The sequence below is a fragment of the Electrona antarctica genome, assembly GCF_951216825.1.
Source record: "Electrona antarctica genome assembly, chromosome: 10".
In the NCBI taxonomy this organism is placed as follows: domain Eukaryota; kingdom Metazoa; phylum Chordata; class Actinopteri; order Myctophiformes; family Myctophidae; genus Electrona; species Electrona antarctica.
Genome location: NC_136791.1, coordinates 54,033,318 through 54,054,019, shown reverse-complemented (window position 1 = coordinate 54,054,019; position 20,702 = coordinate 54,033,318). Strand labels below are relative to the sequence as shown.

At 45.0% G+C, this 20,702-nt stretch overlaps 1 protein-coding gene and 1 long non-coding RNA gene across 3 annotated transcripts; one reads left to right on the top strand and one right to left on the bottom strand.

Annotated features, from left to right (window-relative positions):
• The first annotated feature begins 1,385 nt into the window (after positions 1–1,385).
• LOC306931229 (very-long-chain (3R)-3-hydroxyacyl-CoA dehydratase 4-like) lies at positions 1,386–11,962 on the top strand. Of its 2 annotated transcripts, none has more exons than XM_079512513.1 (7): positions 1,386–1,842; positions 3,824–3,930; positions 4,813–4,940; positions 5,534–5,646; positions 7,338–7,444; positions 10,526–10,666; positions 11,648–11,962. In XM_079512513.1, exons 2-7 carry the CDS (start codon positions 3,900–3,902, stop codon positions 11,728–11,730), a joined length of 603 nt encoding a protein of 200 aa, XP_079368639.1. In that variant the 5' UTR covers positions 1,386–1,842; positions 3,824–3,899; the 3' UTR covers positions 11,731–11,962. The 2 variants fall into 2 exon arrangements, with proteins under 2 accessions (XP_079368639.1, XP_079368638.1); XM_079512512.1 differs by having other exon boundaries at positions 1,386–1,846.
• LOC306931230 lies at positions 8,287–20,327 on the bottom strand. The gene is made up of 3 exons (XR_013790990.1): positions 20,202–20,327; positions 19,366–19,504; positions 8,287–8,379 (listed from the first exon to the last, which is right to left on the bottom strand). It is a non-coding gene; the product is annotated as an uncharacterized lncRNA (long non-coding RNA).
• Positions 20,328–20,702: the final 375 nt, after the last annotated feature.

Sequence of the window (20,702 nt, the reverse complement as noted above, 5' to 3'; positions counted from 1 at the left end):
TCCTCCACTCTGGAGAAACGCAGTAGCGTTACTGGATCGGGGCTGTTCTGCACTTTGAACAAACGTTTTTTCAGCCTTCTTAGGAATCCCCTTGTTTCTCCTGTCCCCCCTTCTTCACTGGAACCAGGAGCAGGATGATCTGTGCTGTTCAACTTGTAGGATTTTGATTTGATCATCGATCTGTTCACTTGGTAGCCTGCTGTCGTTCTTCTGCCCTCCTCCACCTCACTGGACCCAAGGGTGTCTGTGCTGATGATGTCCTCCACTCTGGAGAAACGCAGTAGCGTTACTGGATCGGGGCTGTTCTGCACTTTGAACAAACGTTTTTTCAGCCATCTCAGGAACCCTGCTGTTTCTCCCGTCTCCCCTACTTCACTGCATGAACCAGAAGGATAATCTGTGCTGTTCTCCAACTTGTGGGATTTTGATTTGATCATTCTGTTCACTTTTAGTAGGTTAAGGTGCTAGTGTAAACCTCTTAACATACAGCTGCTGATTTCATAATGAGTTATGGTATTCTGCCACTTGCCTTTTTAAGTGAATCATAATCAACAAAAACTAAGTGGAAACCATGGTAACATCGAACTCCATCAACAAGACACGTCACATTAAACTGCTTTCCATAGGTAAAAACCATGGCAACGCTTCACAGCGAGATCAGGGCTACGTCACGGTCAAGTTGAGACACGCCCACCCAGCTTCTACGTGCTAAAACAGACAACGTCAGCGTTTTCATATTTTTCTGATGGAAATTGAATTAACATGTTTTCTCTGAGAAGTGAGATTATTAGTATTAACTCAACGGTTACCTAAATCAAGGAGAACGTTAGTCATCTGCATCATAAATCAAGGAGAACGTTAGTCTTCTGCATCATACCTAAACGACCTGGTTTTAGCATTTTTGTGTCAACAATTACAGTCTATGGTCAATAACGAAGCTGTTCGGCAGTTCGGCCTATGGGATCTGTTGCCACAGTTCGCTGGTGGGTGCAACTGGTGTTTAGAATATACCTGGAATATACTCTGAGCTGGTGGTTCAAAAGGCTGTTGTCATGGTTACGGTGTACCCACCCACAGGCTATGGGATTGGGCTAAACTGCTACGAAAACCACTGTTGCCATGTCCGCTTATTATAAGCGATATTGGGCTTCATTTTCTGGGGCTTTGCTTGTAATTCTATGGTTGTTTATTTGGGCTTCATAATGTTGTTTAAACCAGTTTTCTCAAACGTTTTCAAGCCAATGACCACCAAATAATCTGCAGACTTTACCACTACCAGGGACCACTCCACACCCGTCCACCCCTCTTTCACCATACAAGGATTTCTTTGAAAATAGCGTAGATTGGTTGCTTGTTTCTCTCTCAAAATCTGCCAACACTGGTGATAACGTTAGTACGCAGATGGATCTATGAGATGGATAAGTGCAATGATGAATGAAGTGAACGTCGTGTTGTTACTTAGCAGCAGCACAACAAGACTAATAGCTGTCTGAAAAACAACATAAACTTCTCTTATCACTCATCAGGTAATGACACGGTCATGCCACGCAGCCACGGTAGCACTAGCGTTCAAATCGCCCAACACCTTGGTAAAAGCGCCCAGGCCAGCTCAGCCGACCCGCTAACTGCCCGTTTGCTGTGTGTGTGATGCATCGTTCACTGCTCACAAACTATAAGTCAAACATTTACTTGTTTCGCTCAGTCAGATGATGTGGAGCTGGAGCAGGACTTCTTCTTTCTAGAAGTTAACACGATGCTGTGATTAAAGGAAGGAACGGAAAACACCGTTTTTTTGCAGCTTTTTGTGGTGATTTCGCTCTGAAATAATAATAACAAAAATGAGTAGGTAAGTCTTGGAAAATATGTGTACTGTTTAGTACCTCGATGATAGCTTAAGCTAATAAGTTGTTTACAACAACAATGAGTTCAAAACTTCATGACATGTCGGGAAAATAAAGACTCGTCTCGTAGATGAATTTGATCGATTTTGACATGTTCATATCTACGAGAGATGTTAGCGCTCTCGCCCCTGTGGTCACTGCGGGGACACCAGCGGAGTCCTTTAGCTCCGAACATGTACAAACTGCAAAAATATAAGATGCTTACCCTGTTGCCCCAAACGTCAGAGAGGCCTACGGGGTGCTTGTATAATGTATTAGTCCGTAGTTCTCAATATAGAAGTGTTTAAATCCCGTCTGTGACCGATATTCTGTCGGGATCCAGTTCTCAATGGGCGTTAGTGCATCCGGTGAAAGCCGGAATTACGCTCAATGTAAACGGGAAGTAAACAAGGGGGGAAATTGCGTTCGACCACAGTCGAGATGAAAGCACTTCTTTATAGACAACTATGGACTAATACATTGCGCAAACACGCCGCTCGTCTTCTTAACATGTAGGGCAAGCGGATAAGCACCTTTATAATTTGCATTCGTACATGTTCTGAGCGCTGCGGGCTTTACTTGTGACCGTGCAGTGACCACAGCAAAACATTACGGGTTGCAACATTTCCCGATGCACAAGGAATGTTTGGCCATAGGTCAGGGCGTGGTGTTCCAATTAATTAGTTGGAGGGTAATGTGATTGTGATGTGAAACATGCATGATGAGAGAGATAGAGGGGTAGGGATTTGGTATGGACTAGTATATTAATAATAATAATGAACTATCTTATCATTTATCTTATCATTATTTCTCTTAGACATATCCAGTATTTCCTTTCTCTTTTAATGTTCTTCTCTTATACTCTTTTCAATACAGTAGCAAATTACTTAAAAAAAAAATCAATTATATTACAAAGATCCTGTATTTTCTTCTCTTTTTTACGCGCCCTCTGTTTGCACCATGATTCAAATTGCGATTTTATCGTGATGTAAATTGTTACCAGTTTTTAATCGATTTTCGATTCATGATATATCGTTACATGCCTAACTGTGTATGCATGGTTTAAAGTCGTCAGTCGCCACGACTGATTGCAGTCATTTGGATTCCATAGACGCCAGCATGTATCCTAAGGAAGCATGTAGTGCAGCGAGAATAGCCGATCTACAAGCTCTCAATGCGTCATGCATTGAGAGCTTGTAGACAGGCTATTTTCGGTTATTATTTTTTTACGATTTAGAGCATTTGATTCATTGAATGTTTTTATTTCACAGTATGAAGAATGGGTACATTTCAGACGAAAGCACAAGTCAATACAAAAACGGTTACTCTGTGGACCATCCATGATTAAGCATTACACTTATTTACAACAGGGTCCACCTTTTTCAATTCATCAGAACGACGTACAAATATACACTTCTATAAAAAACAGGAAATCAACATATAAAGAAAGGAAACGAGCCCAAAATGACATTTTTTTTACCAGCCACACACACACACACACACACACACACACACACACACACACACACACACACACACACACACACACACACACACACACACACACACACACACACACACACACACACACAGCAGTATGTAGAACAGCAGAAACAATATTACTAAAACATCATCATTTTACATATACCTGTAGAGGGTATGCGCGTGACATCATCATACCCGGAAGTTATGAAGAACGCCTAACTGTTAGTGGCAAAAAAAACTACTTTCTGGCGTTGACGGTCCATACATCCAAACAGAAAAGTCCTATCACTTTATGCATGCACATACCCTCTATTGTGTTGATTGTTTAGCAAAACGGTGCTAGTGTGGGTGGGGCCTTTCGCACCGTTTCACAAATGGCACATTTTGGCATTTTTTTCCAGCGGTGACATTTCATTTAGCTTTAATCCACGCATTGTTTGTTTATCTCCACACTACAGGCTCAGCATCAGGTGTGCGTACTCGTTCACATACAACCTGTTCCAGTTCTGTGGACACACATGGCTGCTGGCAAACATGACCGCCAGGATCCTCTCCTTTGGTCGAGGTGAGACATTCTTCCTTGGGACACACATACTGGTATTTCGGGGGAATCTGTATCTAGACAGGCAGTCATAGAGGTAGGAAGGTTTGGGACATATCTAGACAGGCAGTCATAGAGGTAGGAAGGTTTGGGACATATCTAGACAGGCAGTCAGGGACATATCTAGGCAGGCAGTCGATGGAGGTAGGAAGGTTTGGGACTATGCAGGTAGTCATGGAGGTAGTTAGGTGCGAGACTATTGAGAGCTTTACAGACATGTAGTGTTCCTGGTTCAGAACAACAAAACCGTCATAGGTGAAGGCGCTCTCTACTCAGGGAGTCAAGTTGAGTCTCTGTAGCTGATGGGTGCAGATTCTTGAAGATCAATGGAAAAAGGGGAATATCCATCCATCTTCAACCGCTTATCCGTAGTCGGGTCGCGGGGGCAACAGCTCCACCAGAGTGCTCCAGACTTCCCTCTCCAGAGCAACATTAGTGACTTCCTCCTGGGGGATTCCGAGACATTCCAAGGCCAGTGAGTCGATGTGTTTCCTCCAACTGCGCCTTGGTCTGCCCCGGGGTCTCCTCCCAGTGGGACGTGCGTCGAGGACCTCCCTAGGGAGGCGCCCGAGAGGCATCCTAACCAGATGCCCAAACCACCTCAGCTGGCTCCTTTCCAGGCGAAGGAGCAGCGGTTCTACTCAGAGTCTCTCTCGTGTGACTGAACTTCTCACCCTATCTCTAAGGGAGATGCCAGCCACCCGTCGAAAGAAAACTCATTTTGGCCGCTTGTATTCGCGACTCTCTTAATAAAGAGTTTCTTTATTTCATCACGAGCAGTCTAGAGAAACCGTCTAGAGGCCGTGTTCCTGGTTCATTCACGTTGTTGTTGTCGTTGTTTTGCAGGCGCGTTGGCAGACACCTTCTATGCCGTCGGGGTGGTGATGACTCTCTGCCAGATGCTGTCCGTGCTGGAGCTGTTCCACATCGCTGACGAGATCGAGCAGAGCAGGCTCATACCTCGCCTGGTCCAAGTGTGTATTGATCTGTGTAAAGCCCTGTCCTCCTTAAGAGCCTGGTCCAAGTGTGTATGGTCTATACCCTGTCCTCCTTAAGAGACAGTCTTTAAAGCCTGGTCCAAGTGTGTATGGTCTATACCCTGTCCTCCTTAAGAGACAGTCTTTAAAGCCTGGTCCAAGTGTGATACTTAACCCATTTAGGCCTGATGTCGAAATTTAAAAAAAAAACTTTTTTAAAATGTATTTCTTTCTCAGTGGTTCTCAATATTTCATGTCAAGGATCCCAAAAATTATATGTAATATGCCGCCGACCCCCCCATCTGAAAATATGTTGTTCCAGGGACACCCCCCCCCCCCCCCCCCCAGAAGCAAAGATTTGAGTTTAAAACTGAAACTCTGAAAGAATATATATTCAAAGATTTGAGGCACATTTTCACGATTTTTCAAAAATAGCAGACCTACAAGCTCGTAGCGCGGCACTCGGTGCCGCGCTATGAGCTTGTAGATCTGCTATTTTTCAATAGCTAAAATATAATGTTTAAAACACAAAGGGGTTCCCGCCCCCAAAATGGGTTAATGAATACGGTGTTGTCTTTTCCACCACGCAGGTGGTGGAGAGGAACCTGTTGCTGTTCCTGGTGATCATCGGCCTAGAAGACCTACAGAGCAGTCCAATTGTGTGTGTCCAGTTCATGCTGTGGAACATCCTCGACCTGTTGAGGTGTGTGTACCCAACTCCTTACTGCTGTGGTCCACGATCCACTTTGACTGCCGCCTAGTGGTCATTGGAGGTAGGTAGTTAGCTTGGAAATGACTGGATTACTACTCATTTTACGTCTGGTCTCCCGGCCTTGCAGACTGAGAGAGGAAGAAACGGCTAATAGTGAGCATTAGCTCACAATGTTTATCTTTCGCCAGAAACTGTAACATGGCGATCACGATGCGGTGAAAATTCACGCATAGGATCCGAACATCGGATGTTTGGTCAAAACCACGGACAGCGTCGTGGTTTCAGAGAAAATGAGCGAGGGAAAATCAATTCTGTCCATTGGTCAACATTTAGTGATGTGAACATAAAGCTGAAGTCAGTGTTTTTCTAAATGGACAGTGGACCATCAATGGCCCGACATGGATTACAGTCGCCACGACAGATTTCAGTCATTTGAATTCCATAGAAGTCAGCATGTTGCACAGTGAAAATAGCCGATCTACAAGCTCTGTAGTGCTTGAGAGCTTGTAGACAGGCTATTTTAGTAGATAGGCTTAATCCATTCTGGGCAGGAAGTCGGGAACCCCTTTTGGTGTTAGCATTATGTTATGCTTTAGCTATTGAAAAATAGCAGATCTACAAGCTCGTAGCGCGCCACGCGGTGGCGCGCTATGAGCTTGTAGATCTGCTATTTTTTGAAAAATCGAAGAACGACTGACATAGAAACATAGCTTTTTCAGAAAACTGTCAGGATGTAGAAGACATTTTTAGAATCTGATCTCAGGTCAAAATGGGTTAAACGAGCCAATGAAAGCAATATGAAAAGAGAGCAACAACATGCACATCCCCAACCCTTAAGTTTGCTGAGCAACGAACAGGAAAGAACAAAATGAAACGCTCCGCACACCGAGCGCTCCAAAGCGACAGATGCTTTTACACCGAGCGCTTCAATGCGAGTATGCGTCAGATGATTCTTTTATCGTACCAGAATGATCTGCGTGACGTTTGGAGCACACAGGGCTCTTCTTCACACTAAAGCGAACACGCTGGAACGCCAATCTTTATACGCAACCCACAAAAACAATCAACGCGATCACATGGAATGCAGTACAGCTGTAGACATTTTCTCACGTGACCAAAACAAGTCGGGATGGTAGAAGACATATTAAGAGTAGTCATCTTTCTGATGTATTTCAACTGCGTATGACAATCGTGTATGTCACTTTACTATGATGACTCTTTTTAAAAGACACGTGACCAAAACAAGTTATGGTAAAAGACTCTTTTACCATCCTGAATTGTTTTGGTCATGCCCAATCAGTCACTAGCCTGCACCTGAGACGTTCCTTTTGACTGACACCAAGTTTAGAATAAGAATTGAATACCACAGAATATCAATACGAAGAAACGGTAGTAGTGGATGGAGAGAGGATTTTTGTCCAACCAAGAAACGGCAACCAATGGCTGCAAAGAGGGGGTTCGCTTAGGAAACGACGCCGGTGACACCGTTGCACAAATCACACATTAGGACACAATTATTCAGTCGGGAGATCGAAATGAAGCCCCCCCCCCACCACCAGTAACAGTGGTGGGCTGCCAATGTTGCATGCATAGGGGAAGCACTGCATTTTAGTTCATAATATTTCTTTCCAAAGTATCGTAAAAGTATGTAATGTATGGAGTGTGTTGCCCCCTGTGTTCAGGTATCCTCACCAACTCCTCTGCGTGATGAAAATGCCCTCCTTTGGCCTGCTGTGGGCTCGCTACACTCTGTGGATCCCTCTCTACGTCGTCTCCGTCATTACAGAAGGTATGACGCGCCGTTAGACTGCGCATGCATGCGCCGTTAGACTGCGAATGCATGCGCCGTTAGACTGCGAATGCATGCGCCGTTAGACTGCGAATGCATGCGCCGTTAGACTGCGCATGCATGCGCCGTTAGACTGCGCATGCATGCGCCGTTAGACTGCGAATGCATGCGCCGTTAGACTGCGAATGCATGCGCCGTTAGACTGCGAATGCATGCGCCGTTAGACTGCGCATGCATGCGCCGTTAGACTGCGAATGCATGCGGCGTTAGACTGCGCATGCATGTGCCGTTAGACTGCGAATGCATGCGCCGTTAGACTGCGAATGCATGCGCCGTTAGACTGCGAATGCATGCGCCGTTAGACTGCGAATGCATGCGCCGTTAGACTGCGAATGCATGCGCCGTTAGACTGCGCGTGCATGCGCCAGGCAGGGAATTAATTGACTGCATATTCATTTAACCCATTTTGGACTGAGGTCGATTAAAAAAAGGCTTCTAAATCCTAACTTTTTTTCTGAAAAACCCATATTTCTATGTCAGTGGTGCTCAACCTTTTTCATGTCAAGGACCCTCAGAATTATCTCTATTGGGCCACGGACCCCCATCTCAAAATATGTAGTTCCAGGGACCCCCCCAGAAGCGAATATTTTAGTTAAAAATGTTCGCTCTGAAATATATATTCAAAGATTTGCGCCACATTCTCACGACTTTTCAAAAATAGCAGACCTATTTTTCAATAGCTAAATTATAACATGTTTAAAACACCAAAAGGGGTTCCCGCCCAAAATGGGTTAAAGCAATACTTTTACCCCATCATTACTTTTTCAGTTTCAATTACTCACCCTGTGAAGCCTTGGGATTCACGGAGATGTTTTAGTTTTTCTCGCCTTCCTTCCTTCACGGCGAATGGATGATCCAAAAACTACGAGAAATGCCTGATGAATCAAATGATATAGGATTAGAACAGGATTTAACGGCAGCAAAACAATGGCAAAATGTACTACTACTGGCCTGGGCCATGGCTCAGTGGTCCAGGCACCCAGTCTGGCAGTGTGCCGCGGGTTCGACTCCCGATCCCGACGGCCTTTACTGCATGTCTTCCCCCCATCTCTCTCCCCATTTCCTGTCAGCCTACTGTCTGTCCCTCCATAAAATATATAAAATAAAAGGTGAAAGCCACAAAAAAAAACGTTTAAAAAATGTACTACTGCTAAACTAGAAAACACACATTTTCACTCAAACGTCACTGTTTAATCCATTTTGACCTGTAACGATTGTAACGATTCTACAAATGTCCTGACAGTTTTCTGAAAAATCTATGTTTCTATGTCGGTAGTTCTCAAACATTTTCATGTCAAGGACCCCCAAAAATATATGTAATTGGCCGCTGACCCTCATCTGAAAAAATGTAGTTCCAGGAGCCCAGAAGCAAAGATTTGACCTAAAAACGTTCGCTGTGAAAGAATATATATTCGAAATTTGCGCCACATTTTCACGAGTTTTCAAAAATAGCAGACCTACAAGCTCGTAGCGCGCCACTCGGTGGCGCGCGATGAGCTTGTAGATCTGCTATTTTTCAATAGCTAAAGTATAACAAAATGCTTAGTTAAAACACCAAAAGGGGTTCCCGCCCAGAATGGGTTAACACACTTAGGATAAATAGGATCATGCACTAAGGTAGGAGCGAGTCTACGCACTCAGCATTTGTGCACAAAACTGTCGTTTATCCAAGTTATCCAAAGTTTCAGTGAAAAATGCGTTTGTTTTGGAAGTGCAGATAGATATGACTGGATAGAGTGCACTTGGATTATACTGTGAGAGCTGTGTTGTGTTTAGTTTTGCTGTGTTGTTCATCCTGGAAGCCCTATTTTTCTTCAAGTGAAGTTTGACTCTGTTCCACACATTGGAAATATAAGCTTGTAGATGGGCTATTATCACACTCTTTCTCACGTAATATTTGACAATTTGGCCAAAAAAGTAATTCAATTGTAACGCGCCACCGAGTGGCGCGCTACGAGCTTGTAGGTCTGCTTTTTTTGAAAAATCGAAGAACGACTGACATAGAAACATAGCTTTTTCATAAAACTGTCAGGATGTAGAAGACATTTTTAGAATCTGATCTCAGGTCAAAATGGGTTAAATACAGTTCTTCTTCTTCAAATCTTCTTAGTTACCTTCCACCACTGCAAATGACCCTGAAACGTCCCAGCATGAAGGAACAGCGTACGAGCAGCAGCATGTTGTCCTGACAGTGAAACGTGACTCGACATGAATGTAAACCGTAATCGTGTTTGTCCTACTGAGCGCTGACAGTGAAACACGACTCGACTTGACAGTAATCGTGTTTGTACAATAATTTGTCCCCCCCCCTAAAATAATCATATTTGAACTGGGGGATGACCCCCCCCCCCCCCCCCACACACACACACACACACAAGCATATAGCTCGGGGCTGGGCAACTTTGACGATGGAGATCAGGGCCACTATATTTCCACACTCACTCCCTAGGGCCATATATTACTGTCGTAGGAAAAATAGCCGATCTACAAGCTCAAAACACGTCGCGCTGCGACACGTTTTGAGCTTGTAGATCGGCTATTTTTGCTATATTCGAATTGAAATCTTGAATTTGTGCTAAAATTTACATTTTTATGTCATTTCAAATGCCTTTAATTATACTTGTGTTGAAGCAATGAGCTACTAATTTAGACTGAAGTAATAACAGCGGGTCATGTTTGCATGTTGTGGAATAGTAACAGCTGAAACCAATATTATATCAGTATTCTGACATTAACCTGAGGGCCACATTAAGTGAAGGTGGGGGCCGCCAGTTGCCCACCCCTGATATAGCTTGTTGCTTAGCAGAAAAGGAAACGACACAATAAAAATGTAAAGATAGCCTATTTTAAAATGGCAGCTAGCTTCCTTACTTGGATTCCGGTGTAGTGTAGTTCCAGACTCCATATAGCATTCGGAGATTGTGGAATAGTTGTCTGGCTATACGCGAGACTATACGTAGCAGTAGACATTTTGTCACATCCTAACTGCTGTGCTGACATTGTGTGTGACGTGGCGTCCAGGAATCACGGTGTACCAGGCGCTGCCCTACCTGGAGTCGTCCAGCAACAGTAGCACATACACCCAGCTGACCCTGCAGCCCGAGTCCCCTGGCTTCGACCTGCACATGCTGCTGAAGATGTACCTACCCATCCTCGCCGTTGGTGAGACACGCACACTGACACATGCACACACTGACACGCACGCGCACACACACACACACTTAACCCATTTAGGCTTGACGTCGAAATAAAAAAAGTCGTCTTCTGAAAGAATATATATTCAAAGATTTGTGCCACATTTTCACGAGTTTTCAAAAATAGCAGACCTACAAGCTCGTAGCGCGCCACTCGGTGGCGCGCGATGAGCTTGTAGATCTGCTATTTTTCAATAGCTAAATAATGCTTAGTTAAAACACCAAAAGGGGTTCCAGTCTAGAATGGGTTAACTTAACCCCTTGTGTAGGGTTAAGTTTTACATGTATTTTCTCTAGCTTTGTTTGATTGGATCAGCAGCAAATTTGAACTGGAAACACGTGACAAAGAGGGAACTGTTGTTCTATAAAGAGCCTAGATTTATTACCTCTCCATCAGGTGGAGAGGGAGAAAACAAGCATACACTTAACCGTATCACTGCCACCTGGTGGACGCAAATGCCAACGCTTGAACTGGCCACCCGGATCTACTTGGTTTTAGTGTGATCCATTTTAGATGCTAAATAGTTAGCGTCAATGCTAGCGAGCTAAAATGAGGCCATCCTTGCTCTAGAAAGCGTCAATGTTCCAATCGGGATCACCGGGCAATCAGAAAAGACCTCCGAACGTCGGGCGTTTTGTCAAAACCACGGATCCGGTTTGATATCAATAATAAAGCTTATATGACGGAACGTTTTGTCACGAGCACAAGTACATACAGAGATGTTTAACTAAAGGATCATACATAGTCTGGATTTTCGGTGGTTAGGTGACCACCGAACTACAACATGACGTCACGAGCCGCGGTGAAGAGCAAACCACCGCCACCGCTCCAGCCCTTCTCTCTGTTTTTACTCACCACCGCTCAACGTTATTTCAGCTCCGGTGGTCACCTCAGCACCGAAAAACCAGACTATGAATAGGCCTTTACTTGTCGTCACTGTCTTCTCAGGTGCTGGTGTCACAGTGTGGCAGCTGTTGAAGGAACGCAGACAGCAGTTGGACAAGTGGAACAAGAAGCATAAAAGGAAGTGACATGTAATGGTGGACATCCTCTCAACACTCTGACGCTGGAATCTATCTTTTACCCATAAAGACCGGAGGCCCATTCTACAGTACAAATGTCTTCTAAATCAATTTTCAGAAAAACCTATGTTGCCATATCAGTGGTGCTTGAACTTTGCCATTGGCGGCTTTGGCCACCGACTCCCATATCCAAATATGTGCATATGTTGCAATTTTGTACTTATTTTGTTACATGCATCCTAATGTCATTGTATAATTGTTGTAGCGCCCAAATCCTAAATTTGTGGCACTACTGGTTGCCGACAGTCGGGTTGTATAGTTAAGACGTGTGCTCCAGGAAGTGATGTCCAGACATGTTGGTATAATGAGGATTTATTATCTGTCTCTGCAGGCCTAATCACTACAGCATACATATAAATAAATGCAATAAACGTACATAATCCAAACAGCCTCCTAAACACAGTCTGAAAACGTTTGCCTCTTGTCAGCAACACCTGCTGCTTGATTGAGACCTGATTAAATACCCTTCCAACCTTCACATTGACCACACCCCTCAGTGGACATCATTGGCCACAATTAGGAGACTCAAATGGCGCTTACAATTGTGTTTCCTTTTCTTGGTGTTCTGTGTAAAGCACATTGAATTGCCTTGTAGTTGAAATATACTAAACAAAAACCATTGCCTTGCCCCTGGTAGACCGTTATTAAAACTGTATTTAGTTGTTGTGACAGTATGTTGAAGAATGTATGATGTACATTTTTGGGGGGAGTTTGACATTCGGCTCAAGACACAGACATACTCAAATACTAAAACTAAAACATTGACATCTGGTCACGACGTAGGTGTGAGGGCCGCGTAGTGGCCCAAACTCTAGATGTGAGGGCCAATAATCAATACTGCAGTAAAGGTCTATAGTTAAAGTCTGGAATTCTAAATGTACTTGAGTACAAAAAAAAAGTACAAAAGTATTGGTATCAAAATGTACTTAAAGTACCAAAAGTAGAAAATGATCATTATGCAGAATGTCTCATTTCAAGTTTTCAAATGTAAAAAAAATCTGACAATAGCAGACAGCGAGCTTGTAGGTCTGCTATTTTTGAAAAATCGAAGAACGACTGGCATAGAAACATAGCTTTTTCAGAAAACTGTCAGGATGTAGAAGACATTTTGAGAATCTGATCTCAGGTCAAAATGGGTTAACCATTGCTTTGTGTACATTTATTTTCAGATTAGGCATGCAGTCTATAGGGTTGGATTTACAAACCCTACACATCACATCAACGAGTGTGGTTTAAAGTTAATTAGGCTAGTTGTGATCATAAGATTTACTGTAAACCCTATCAGTCAGTCGGTTTAAAGTTTATTTAGTTGCGATCATAAGATTTACAAACGCTACACATAAGACAGTCAGTCAGAGAGTGTGGTTTAAAGTTTAACAATATAAATTGACTGCTACAATAACCTTAATAATGGAGACAATACACCATAAATAAATACTGAAACCAGATATAATCATTAGGGAGGTGTATGCATGTACTATGTGTACCATGTAAACTCTTCATTTCCATTTTCCAGCCATATCGTTGGGAAAAAAATATTTTTTTGAAAATAATTTGGGGACCCCCCCAAAATAATTTGGCGACCCCCGAGGGGTCGCGATCCACGGGTTGAGAACCCCTGATTTTGGAACAATGTTTGTTTCCTCCTCAGTTGTAAAACAACATTGACATGTTTAATCATTTGGTGTCATACTAATACACTAAAACTAATTGTTTAGTTTTAGTGTTCAGTTATATTAATACATAACATATAGTTATATTTATAAATATATACATATAAATCAAACATCAGATAATACCTGCTAGCAGTGTGGCTTGTTTCAAAGTCGGAACAAACCAGCCGCTCCCGCTCTGCCCCAGGCCAGCACCATATTACAAAGCAAGCAACAAAACGTGTGTGTGTGTGTGTGTGTGTGTGTGTGTGTGTGTGTGTGTGTGTGTGTGTGTGTGTGTGTGTGTGTGTGTGTGTGTGTCAGGAGTCAGGACCAGTGGTGGAAAGTACATTTTGCTCAAGTAGCCTACTGTAAAATGTTTTTTTTTTTTTAATTTCCACTTTTCTATATACACTGTTACTTCTACTCCACATCTCAGAGGCAAATATTGTACTTATATTCAACTACAATGACTAGTTAGTTACTTTTAATTATTATTGCAAAACATATATTAACCGCTTCAGCCCTATTTTATACATTTCATACAAGTCATCTGTGACTGTGACATAACTTACTGGTGGTAAATCATTTTGAAAGTAGCTCTCACGTCATAAAAGTGTGGTCACCCCTGGACTAGGGTACCTACCCTAGGGGTATTCTCTCTAATTATTTTTATCCCACAATATTTGTAACCCAATGTAACCCGGTGCCAATGTCTAAGCCGTAACCCTGGGCGATACTCTCCCTCTGCCAACCTGGGGAGAGCCCTGGACTGAGCTCATGCTTTAGCTTGTAGATCTACTATTTCCACTATTTAGATGTTTTTGAGGGGTATACCCAGGGCCGGATTAACACCTCTGAGGGCCCCTGGGCACTGAAGCTCGAATGGCCCCCCTTCACGCGTGCGCAACATTTTTGCTGTTTTGGAGCCGTTTTGGGGCAGTTTTATGCCGTTATATTGGCCTATTTCCGGTCGCCTACCCCCCCCAGAGTGACAGCCAATCTAGCGCATTGTTGCTGCTTTACACACAATTGCACTTTTCAGCTGCCCTTCTCACCAACAATAAAACACTAATCTTTTTAGACACCATTTATTTCATTCGGATTAGCAGGGAAATGTTCTGTGGAGCTAAAAAAAAAAAGGAAAAAAAATGTATATATATTTTTTTTAGGGGCCCCTGGTGCCCAAGGGCCCCTGGGCACGTGCCCAAAGTGCCCATATGGTAGATCCGGCCCTGTTTCTTATTGTTCTCCTATTGTTCTTTCCTCTCTAGTGTTCACCACTGCTGCTTTTCATACTGAACAAACTACCTGTTTTCTGTGCCTCTCCTCCCAAATCAGCACCACCAGCTGCTGACTCATGAGCAGTGATTGACACCAATTAGGGGTTTTGACAGCACAAAAGGTTGAATCTAATTGATAATGGTTAACAATAGTTTTCTACCCAATGAATGACAGGTGATGTGATGTCTCGCCTGCCTGATTAGAACACGTCCATGTTCATCTGTTGCATACTATACAAGTCTACACATTTTCACTTGTGAAAATCCCAAAGTACTATATTTTACCAATGCATTCAATACATTTAGATTTTCATTAGATTTAAGTAAAACGTTCTTATCCGATATTCAAAGTGAAACGTGTTTCACGTTTCCCACTGAGCCTTTTTGTAGTCTAATAGACGTCTAAATGGTAAAAGAAAATGTCTAAAAACTGGGGTAAAAATTGTCTTTCATTTTTAGACAATTTTTACCCCATCATTTAGAAAATTGCTCAGTGGGTTGCTTTAATCCATTTTGGGGTGGGGAACCCCTTTTGGTGTTTTAAATATTATGTTATAATTTAGATCTACGGTGGCGCGCTACGAGCTTGTAGATCTGCTATTTAAAACCTTTGCTTCTGTAGAACGCCACAACGGTAAGGCCTTCCGGTCTGATTTACGGATATGTTATAGAGCTCCACGAGACGCACGCGTGGAACTGTAGTACGTCCTCGGGCGACCTTTCTAGTCGACATGGCGTGCGCGAACGTTCCACTACACCGAGTGGCGCGCTACGAGCTTGTAGATCTGCTATTTAAAACCTTTGCTTCTGTAGAACGCCACAACGGTAAGGCCTTCCGGTCTGATTTACGGATATGTTATAGAGCTCCACGAGACGCACGCGTGGAACTGTAGTACGTCCTCGGGCGACCTTTCTAGTCGACATGGCGCGCGCGAACGTTCCACTACACCGAGTGGCGCGCTACGAGCTTGTAGATCTGCTATTTAAAACCTTTGCTTCTGTAGAACGCCACAACGGTAAGGCCTTCCGGTCTGATTTACGGATATGTTATAGAGCTCCACGAGACGCACGCGTGGAACTGTAGTACGTCCTCGGGCGACCTTTCTAGTCGACATGGCGCGCGCGAACGTTCCACTACACCGAGTGGCGCGCTACGAGCTTTTAGATCTGCTATTTAAAACCTTTGCTTCTGTAGAACGCCACAACGGTAAGGCCTTCCGGTCTGATTTACGGATATGTTATAGAGCTCCACGAGACGCACGCGTGGAACTGTAGTACGTCCTCGGGCGACCTTTCTAGTCGACATGGCGCGCGCGAACGTTCCACTACACCGAGTGGCGCGCTACGAGCTTTTAGGTCTGCTATTTAAAACCTTTGCTTCTGTAGAACGCCACAACGGTAAGGCCTTCCGGTCTGATTTACGGATATGTTATAGAGCTCCACGAGACGCACGCGTGGAACTGTAGTACGTCCTCGGGCGACCTTTCTAGTCGACATGGCGCGCGCGAACGTTCCACTACACCGAGTGGCGCGCTACGAGCTTTTAGGTCTGCTATTTAAAACCTTTGCTTCTGTAGAACGCCACAACGGTAAGGCCTTCCGGTCTGATTTACGGATATGTTATAGAGCTCCACGAGACGCACGCGTGGAACTGTAGTACGTCCTCGGGCGACCTTTCTAGTCGACATGGCGTGCGCGAACGTTCCACTACACCGAGTGGCGCGCTACGAGCTTGTAGATCTGCTATTTAAAACCTTTGCTTCTGTAGAACGCCACAACGGTAAGGCCTTCCGGTCTGATTTACGGATATGTTATAGAGCTCCACGAGACGCACGCGTGGAACTGTAGTACGTCCTCGGGCGACCTTTCTAGTCGACATGGCGTGCGCGAACGTTCCACTACACCGAGTGGCGCGCTACGAGCTTGTAGATCTGCTATTTAAAACCTTTGCTTCTGTAGAACGCCACAACGGTAAGACCTTCCGGTCTGATTTACGGATATGTTATAGAGCTCCACGAGACGCACGCGTGGAACTGTAGTACGTCCTCGGGCGACCTTTCTAGTCGACATGGCGTGCGCGAACGTTCCACTACACCGAGTGGCGCGCTACGAGCTTGTAGATCTGCTATTTAAAACCTTTGCTTCTGTAGAACGCCACAACGGTAAGGCCTTCCGGTCTGATTTACGGATATGTTATAGAGCTCCACGAGACGCACGCGTGGAACTGTAGTACGTCCTCGGGCGACCTTTCTAGTCGACATGGCGCGCGCGGACGTTCCACTACACCGAGTGGCGCGCTACGAGCTTGTAGATCTGCTATTTAAAACCTTTGCTTCTGTAGAACGCCACAACGGTAAGGCCTTCCGGTCTGATTTACGGATATGTTATAGAGCTCCACGAGACGCACGCGTGGAACTGTAGTACGTCCTCGGGCGACCTTTCTAGTCGACATGGCGCGCGCGAACGTTCCACTACACCGAGTGGCGCGCTACGAGCTTGTAGATCTGCTATTTAAAACCTTTGCTTCTGTAGAACGCCACAACGGTAAGGCCTTCCGGTCTGATTTACGGATATGTTATAGAGCTCCACGAGACGCACGCGTGGAACTGTAGTACGTCCTCGGGCGACCTTTCTAGTCGACATGGCGCGCGCGAACGTTCCACTACACCGAGTGGCGCGCTACGAGCTTGTAGGTCTGCTATTTAAAACCTTTGCTTCTGTAGAACGCCACAACGGTAAGGCCTTCCGGTCTGATTTACGGATATGTTATAGAGCTCCACGAGACGCACGCGTGGAACTGTAGTACGTCCTCGGGCGACCTTTCTAGTCGACATGGCGTGCGCGAACGTTCCACTACACCGAGTGGCGCGCTACGAGCTTGTAGATCTGCTATTTAAAACCTTTGCTTCTGTAGAACGCCACAACGGTAAGGCCTTCCGGTCTGATTTACGGATATGTTATAGAGCTCCACGAGACGCACGCGTGGAACTGTAGTACGTCCTCGGGCGACCTTTCTAGTCGACATGGCGCGCGCGAACGTTCCACTACACCGAGTGGCGCGCTACGAGCTTGTAGATCTGCTATTTAAAACCTTTGCTTCTGTAGAACGCCACAACGGTAAGGCCTTCCGGTCTGATTTACGGATATGTTATAGAGCTCCACGAGACGCACGCGTGGAACTGTAGTACGTCCTCGGGCGACCTTTCTAGTCGACATGGCGCGCGCGAACGTTCCACTACACCGAGTGGCGCGCTACGAGCTTTTAGGTCTGCTATTTAAAACCTTTGCTTCTGTAGAACGCCACAACGGTAAGGCCTTCCGGTCTGATTTACGGATATGTTATAGAGCTCCACGAGACGCACGCGTGGAACTGTAGTACGTCCTCGGGCGACCTTTCTAGTCGACATGGCGCGCGCGGACGTTCCACTACACCGAGTGGCGCGCTACGAGCTTGTAGATCTGCTATTTAAAACCTTTGCTTCTGTAGAACGCCACAACGGTAAGGCCTTCCGGTCTGATTTACGGATATGTTATAGAGCTCCACGAGACGCACGCGTGGAACTGTAGTACGTCCTCGGGCGACCTTTCTAGTCGACATGGCGTGCGCGAACGTTCCACTACACCGAGTGGCGCGCTACGAGCTTGTAGATCTGCTATTTAAAACCTTTGCTTCTGTAGAACGCCACAACGGTAAGGCCTTCCGGTCTGATTTACGGATATGTTATAGAGCTCCACGAGACGCACGCGTGGAACTGTAGTACGTCCTCGGGCGACCTTTCTAGTCGACATGGCGCGCGCGAACGTTCCACTACACCGAGTGGCGCGCTACGAGCTTTTAGGTCTGCTATTTAAAACCTTTGCTTCTGTAGAACGCCACAACGGTAAGGCCTTCCGGTCTGATTTACGGATATGTTATAGAGCTCCACGAGACGCACGCGTGGAACTGTAGTACGTCCTCGGGCGACCTTTCTAGTCGACATGGCGCGCGCGAACGTTCCACTACACCGAGTGGCGCGCTACGAGCTTGTAGATCTGCTATTTAAAACCTTTGCTTCTGTAGAACGCCACAACGGTAAGGCCTTCCGGTCTGATTTACGGATATGTTATAGAGCTCCACGAGACGCACGCGTGGAACTGTAGTACGTCCTCGGGCGACCTTTCTAGTCGACATGGCGCGCGCGAACGTTCCACTACACCGAGTGGCGCGCTACGAGCTTGTAGGTCTGCTATTTAAAACCTTTGCTTCTGTAGAACGCCACAACGGTAAGGCCTTCCGGTCTGATTTACGGATATGTTATAGAGCTCCACGAGACGCACCCGTGGAACTGTAGTACGTCCTCGGGCGACCTTTCTAGTCGACATGGCGCGCGCGAACGTTCCACTACACCGAGTGGCGCGCTACGAGCTTGTAGGTCTGCTATTTAAAACCTTTGCTTCTGTAGAACGCCACAACGGTAAGGCCTTCCGGTCTGATTTTCATATGTTATAGAGCCCAGCAACACCGGCCGACACCTCCAAGGCTTCCTGGGTGATGGCGAGGAGGAGGAGGAGGGCTGCCACGTCACCTCACAGTCCAACTGTCTGTATGTACGCCTCTGCTGTGCCTGAGGGAGGCACGCGCGCACACACACGCACGCGCACACACTCACCTGCCCAGGCCATTGATGCCAGACGACCCTCGGGCCAGGCACTGCAGCCTCAGCCTCTCCACGGGATCTGAACTCACACACAGACGTCTCTTGGCGTCCAGCGCCATCTCTCGGTCGTGCCTCGACGTCCTGGCCATGGCTGAACACACAGAGCACATTAATATAATGTGTAACATTATAGTGGATGCAGTTAGCTTAATGCTAATTCCGATTAGCATAGTTAGCTTCTTATCCATGCTACTGGTGACTGGTTTAGCACAATACAAACTCGGACTCATTACATAACATGCAAATCACACCACCACTCAATATAAAAATAAAACGTTGTCTTATAAAGCAGCATATACTTTGTTTACATTCAGACCCATGGCTTTGTACAACTACTGGCCAAAGTTGAAGTTCATATAGTTGTAAAACATTCACCATAAAAGCCAAAATCGCAACAGAGTCAGCTATTCATTCATTACTAACTATTTCACAGACCTTGATGTGACTGTTAGCTGTGATAAAGTAAAGTAAACAAAGTGATGATGAATGACACGACACGAAACACACACGTAGGATGTAGCTCTTCTCACAACATTGACGACACAGGTCGGTTCTTTATAAACGGGCATTTATTGGGCATTCTTCTCATCCCTCTGCTGTTCCATGCCGTGAGAACTATGTTCACACAAAATAATAAACACATAAACAATCAACAAATTACGTCGCAATACATAATATTGATCAAACAAAGAAATACAAAACATGTAGATTTGCGCGATGCGCAGGTGAACGTGTCCGTCAAAACACCACAATACAACACAACAAAGATAACTCTCAAATAATAATACCTCGTTGGCCGCTTGTTGTGTAAAGAGGTTCTTGATGCTTCTTGAGTTTCATACAGTCCTTTGAATGTCCTTTTGACCGTGTTTAATAACTTTAAACAGTTCAAACACACTACTCTGCTGCGAGTGTGCTTCCTTGTGCAGACCAGAGTCTGAATGAGTGAGAGAAATGTTTGTACCACCTGTGTGCAATGCCAGGCAATCATGCATCAATCAGTCAATCAATCATGGTCCAGTGTTGCTACTGACAGACAGGGAACTTGGTTCTGCCTCAGAAAGTTATCATCACATCATGTTTACATTTTTAACCTCATATGAAATCAATTATGAACCACATATTTATTATTGTATCATGACATTATTATGAATTATGCTTTATGAACTTATGACCATGAATTGTTGTATTTTAGCTATTTTAGTCTTTTTAAAGTAAGCATTTTAATAGCAGCACTTACATAGGAAGTCAGAGAAACGAATCAACGAAAAGACCGTTATCTGCCAGTG

What these genes read in the sequence shown, in the direction of transcription:
- LOC306931229 (XM_079512512.1), top strand. An exon ending in TCATACCTCGCCTGGTCCAA is followed by an intron (nt 4,941 to 5,533) that starts GTGTGTATTGAT and finishes TCCACCACGCAG; the next exon opens with GTGGTGGAGAGGAACCTGTT. An exon ending in AACATCCTCGACCTGTTGAG is followed by an intron (nt 5,647 to 7,337) that starts GTGTGTGTACCC and finishes CCCTGTGTTCAG; the next exon opens with GTATCCTCACCAACTCCTCT.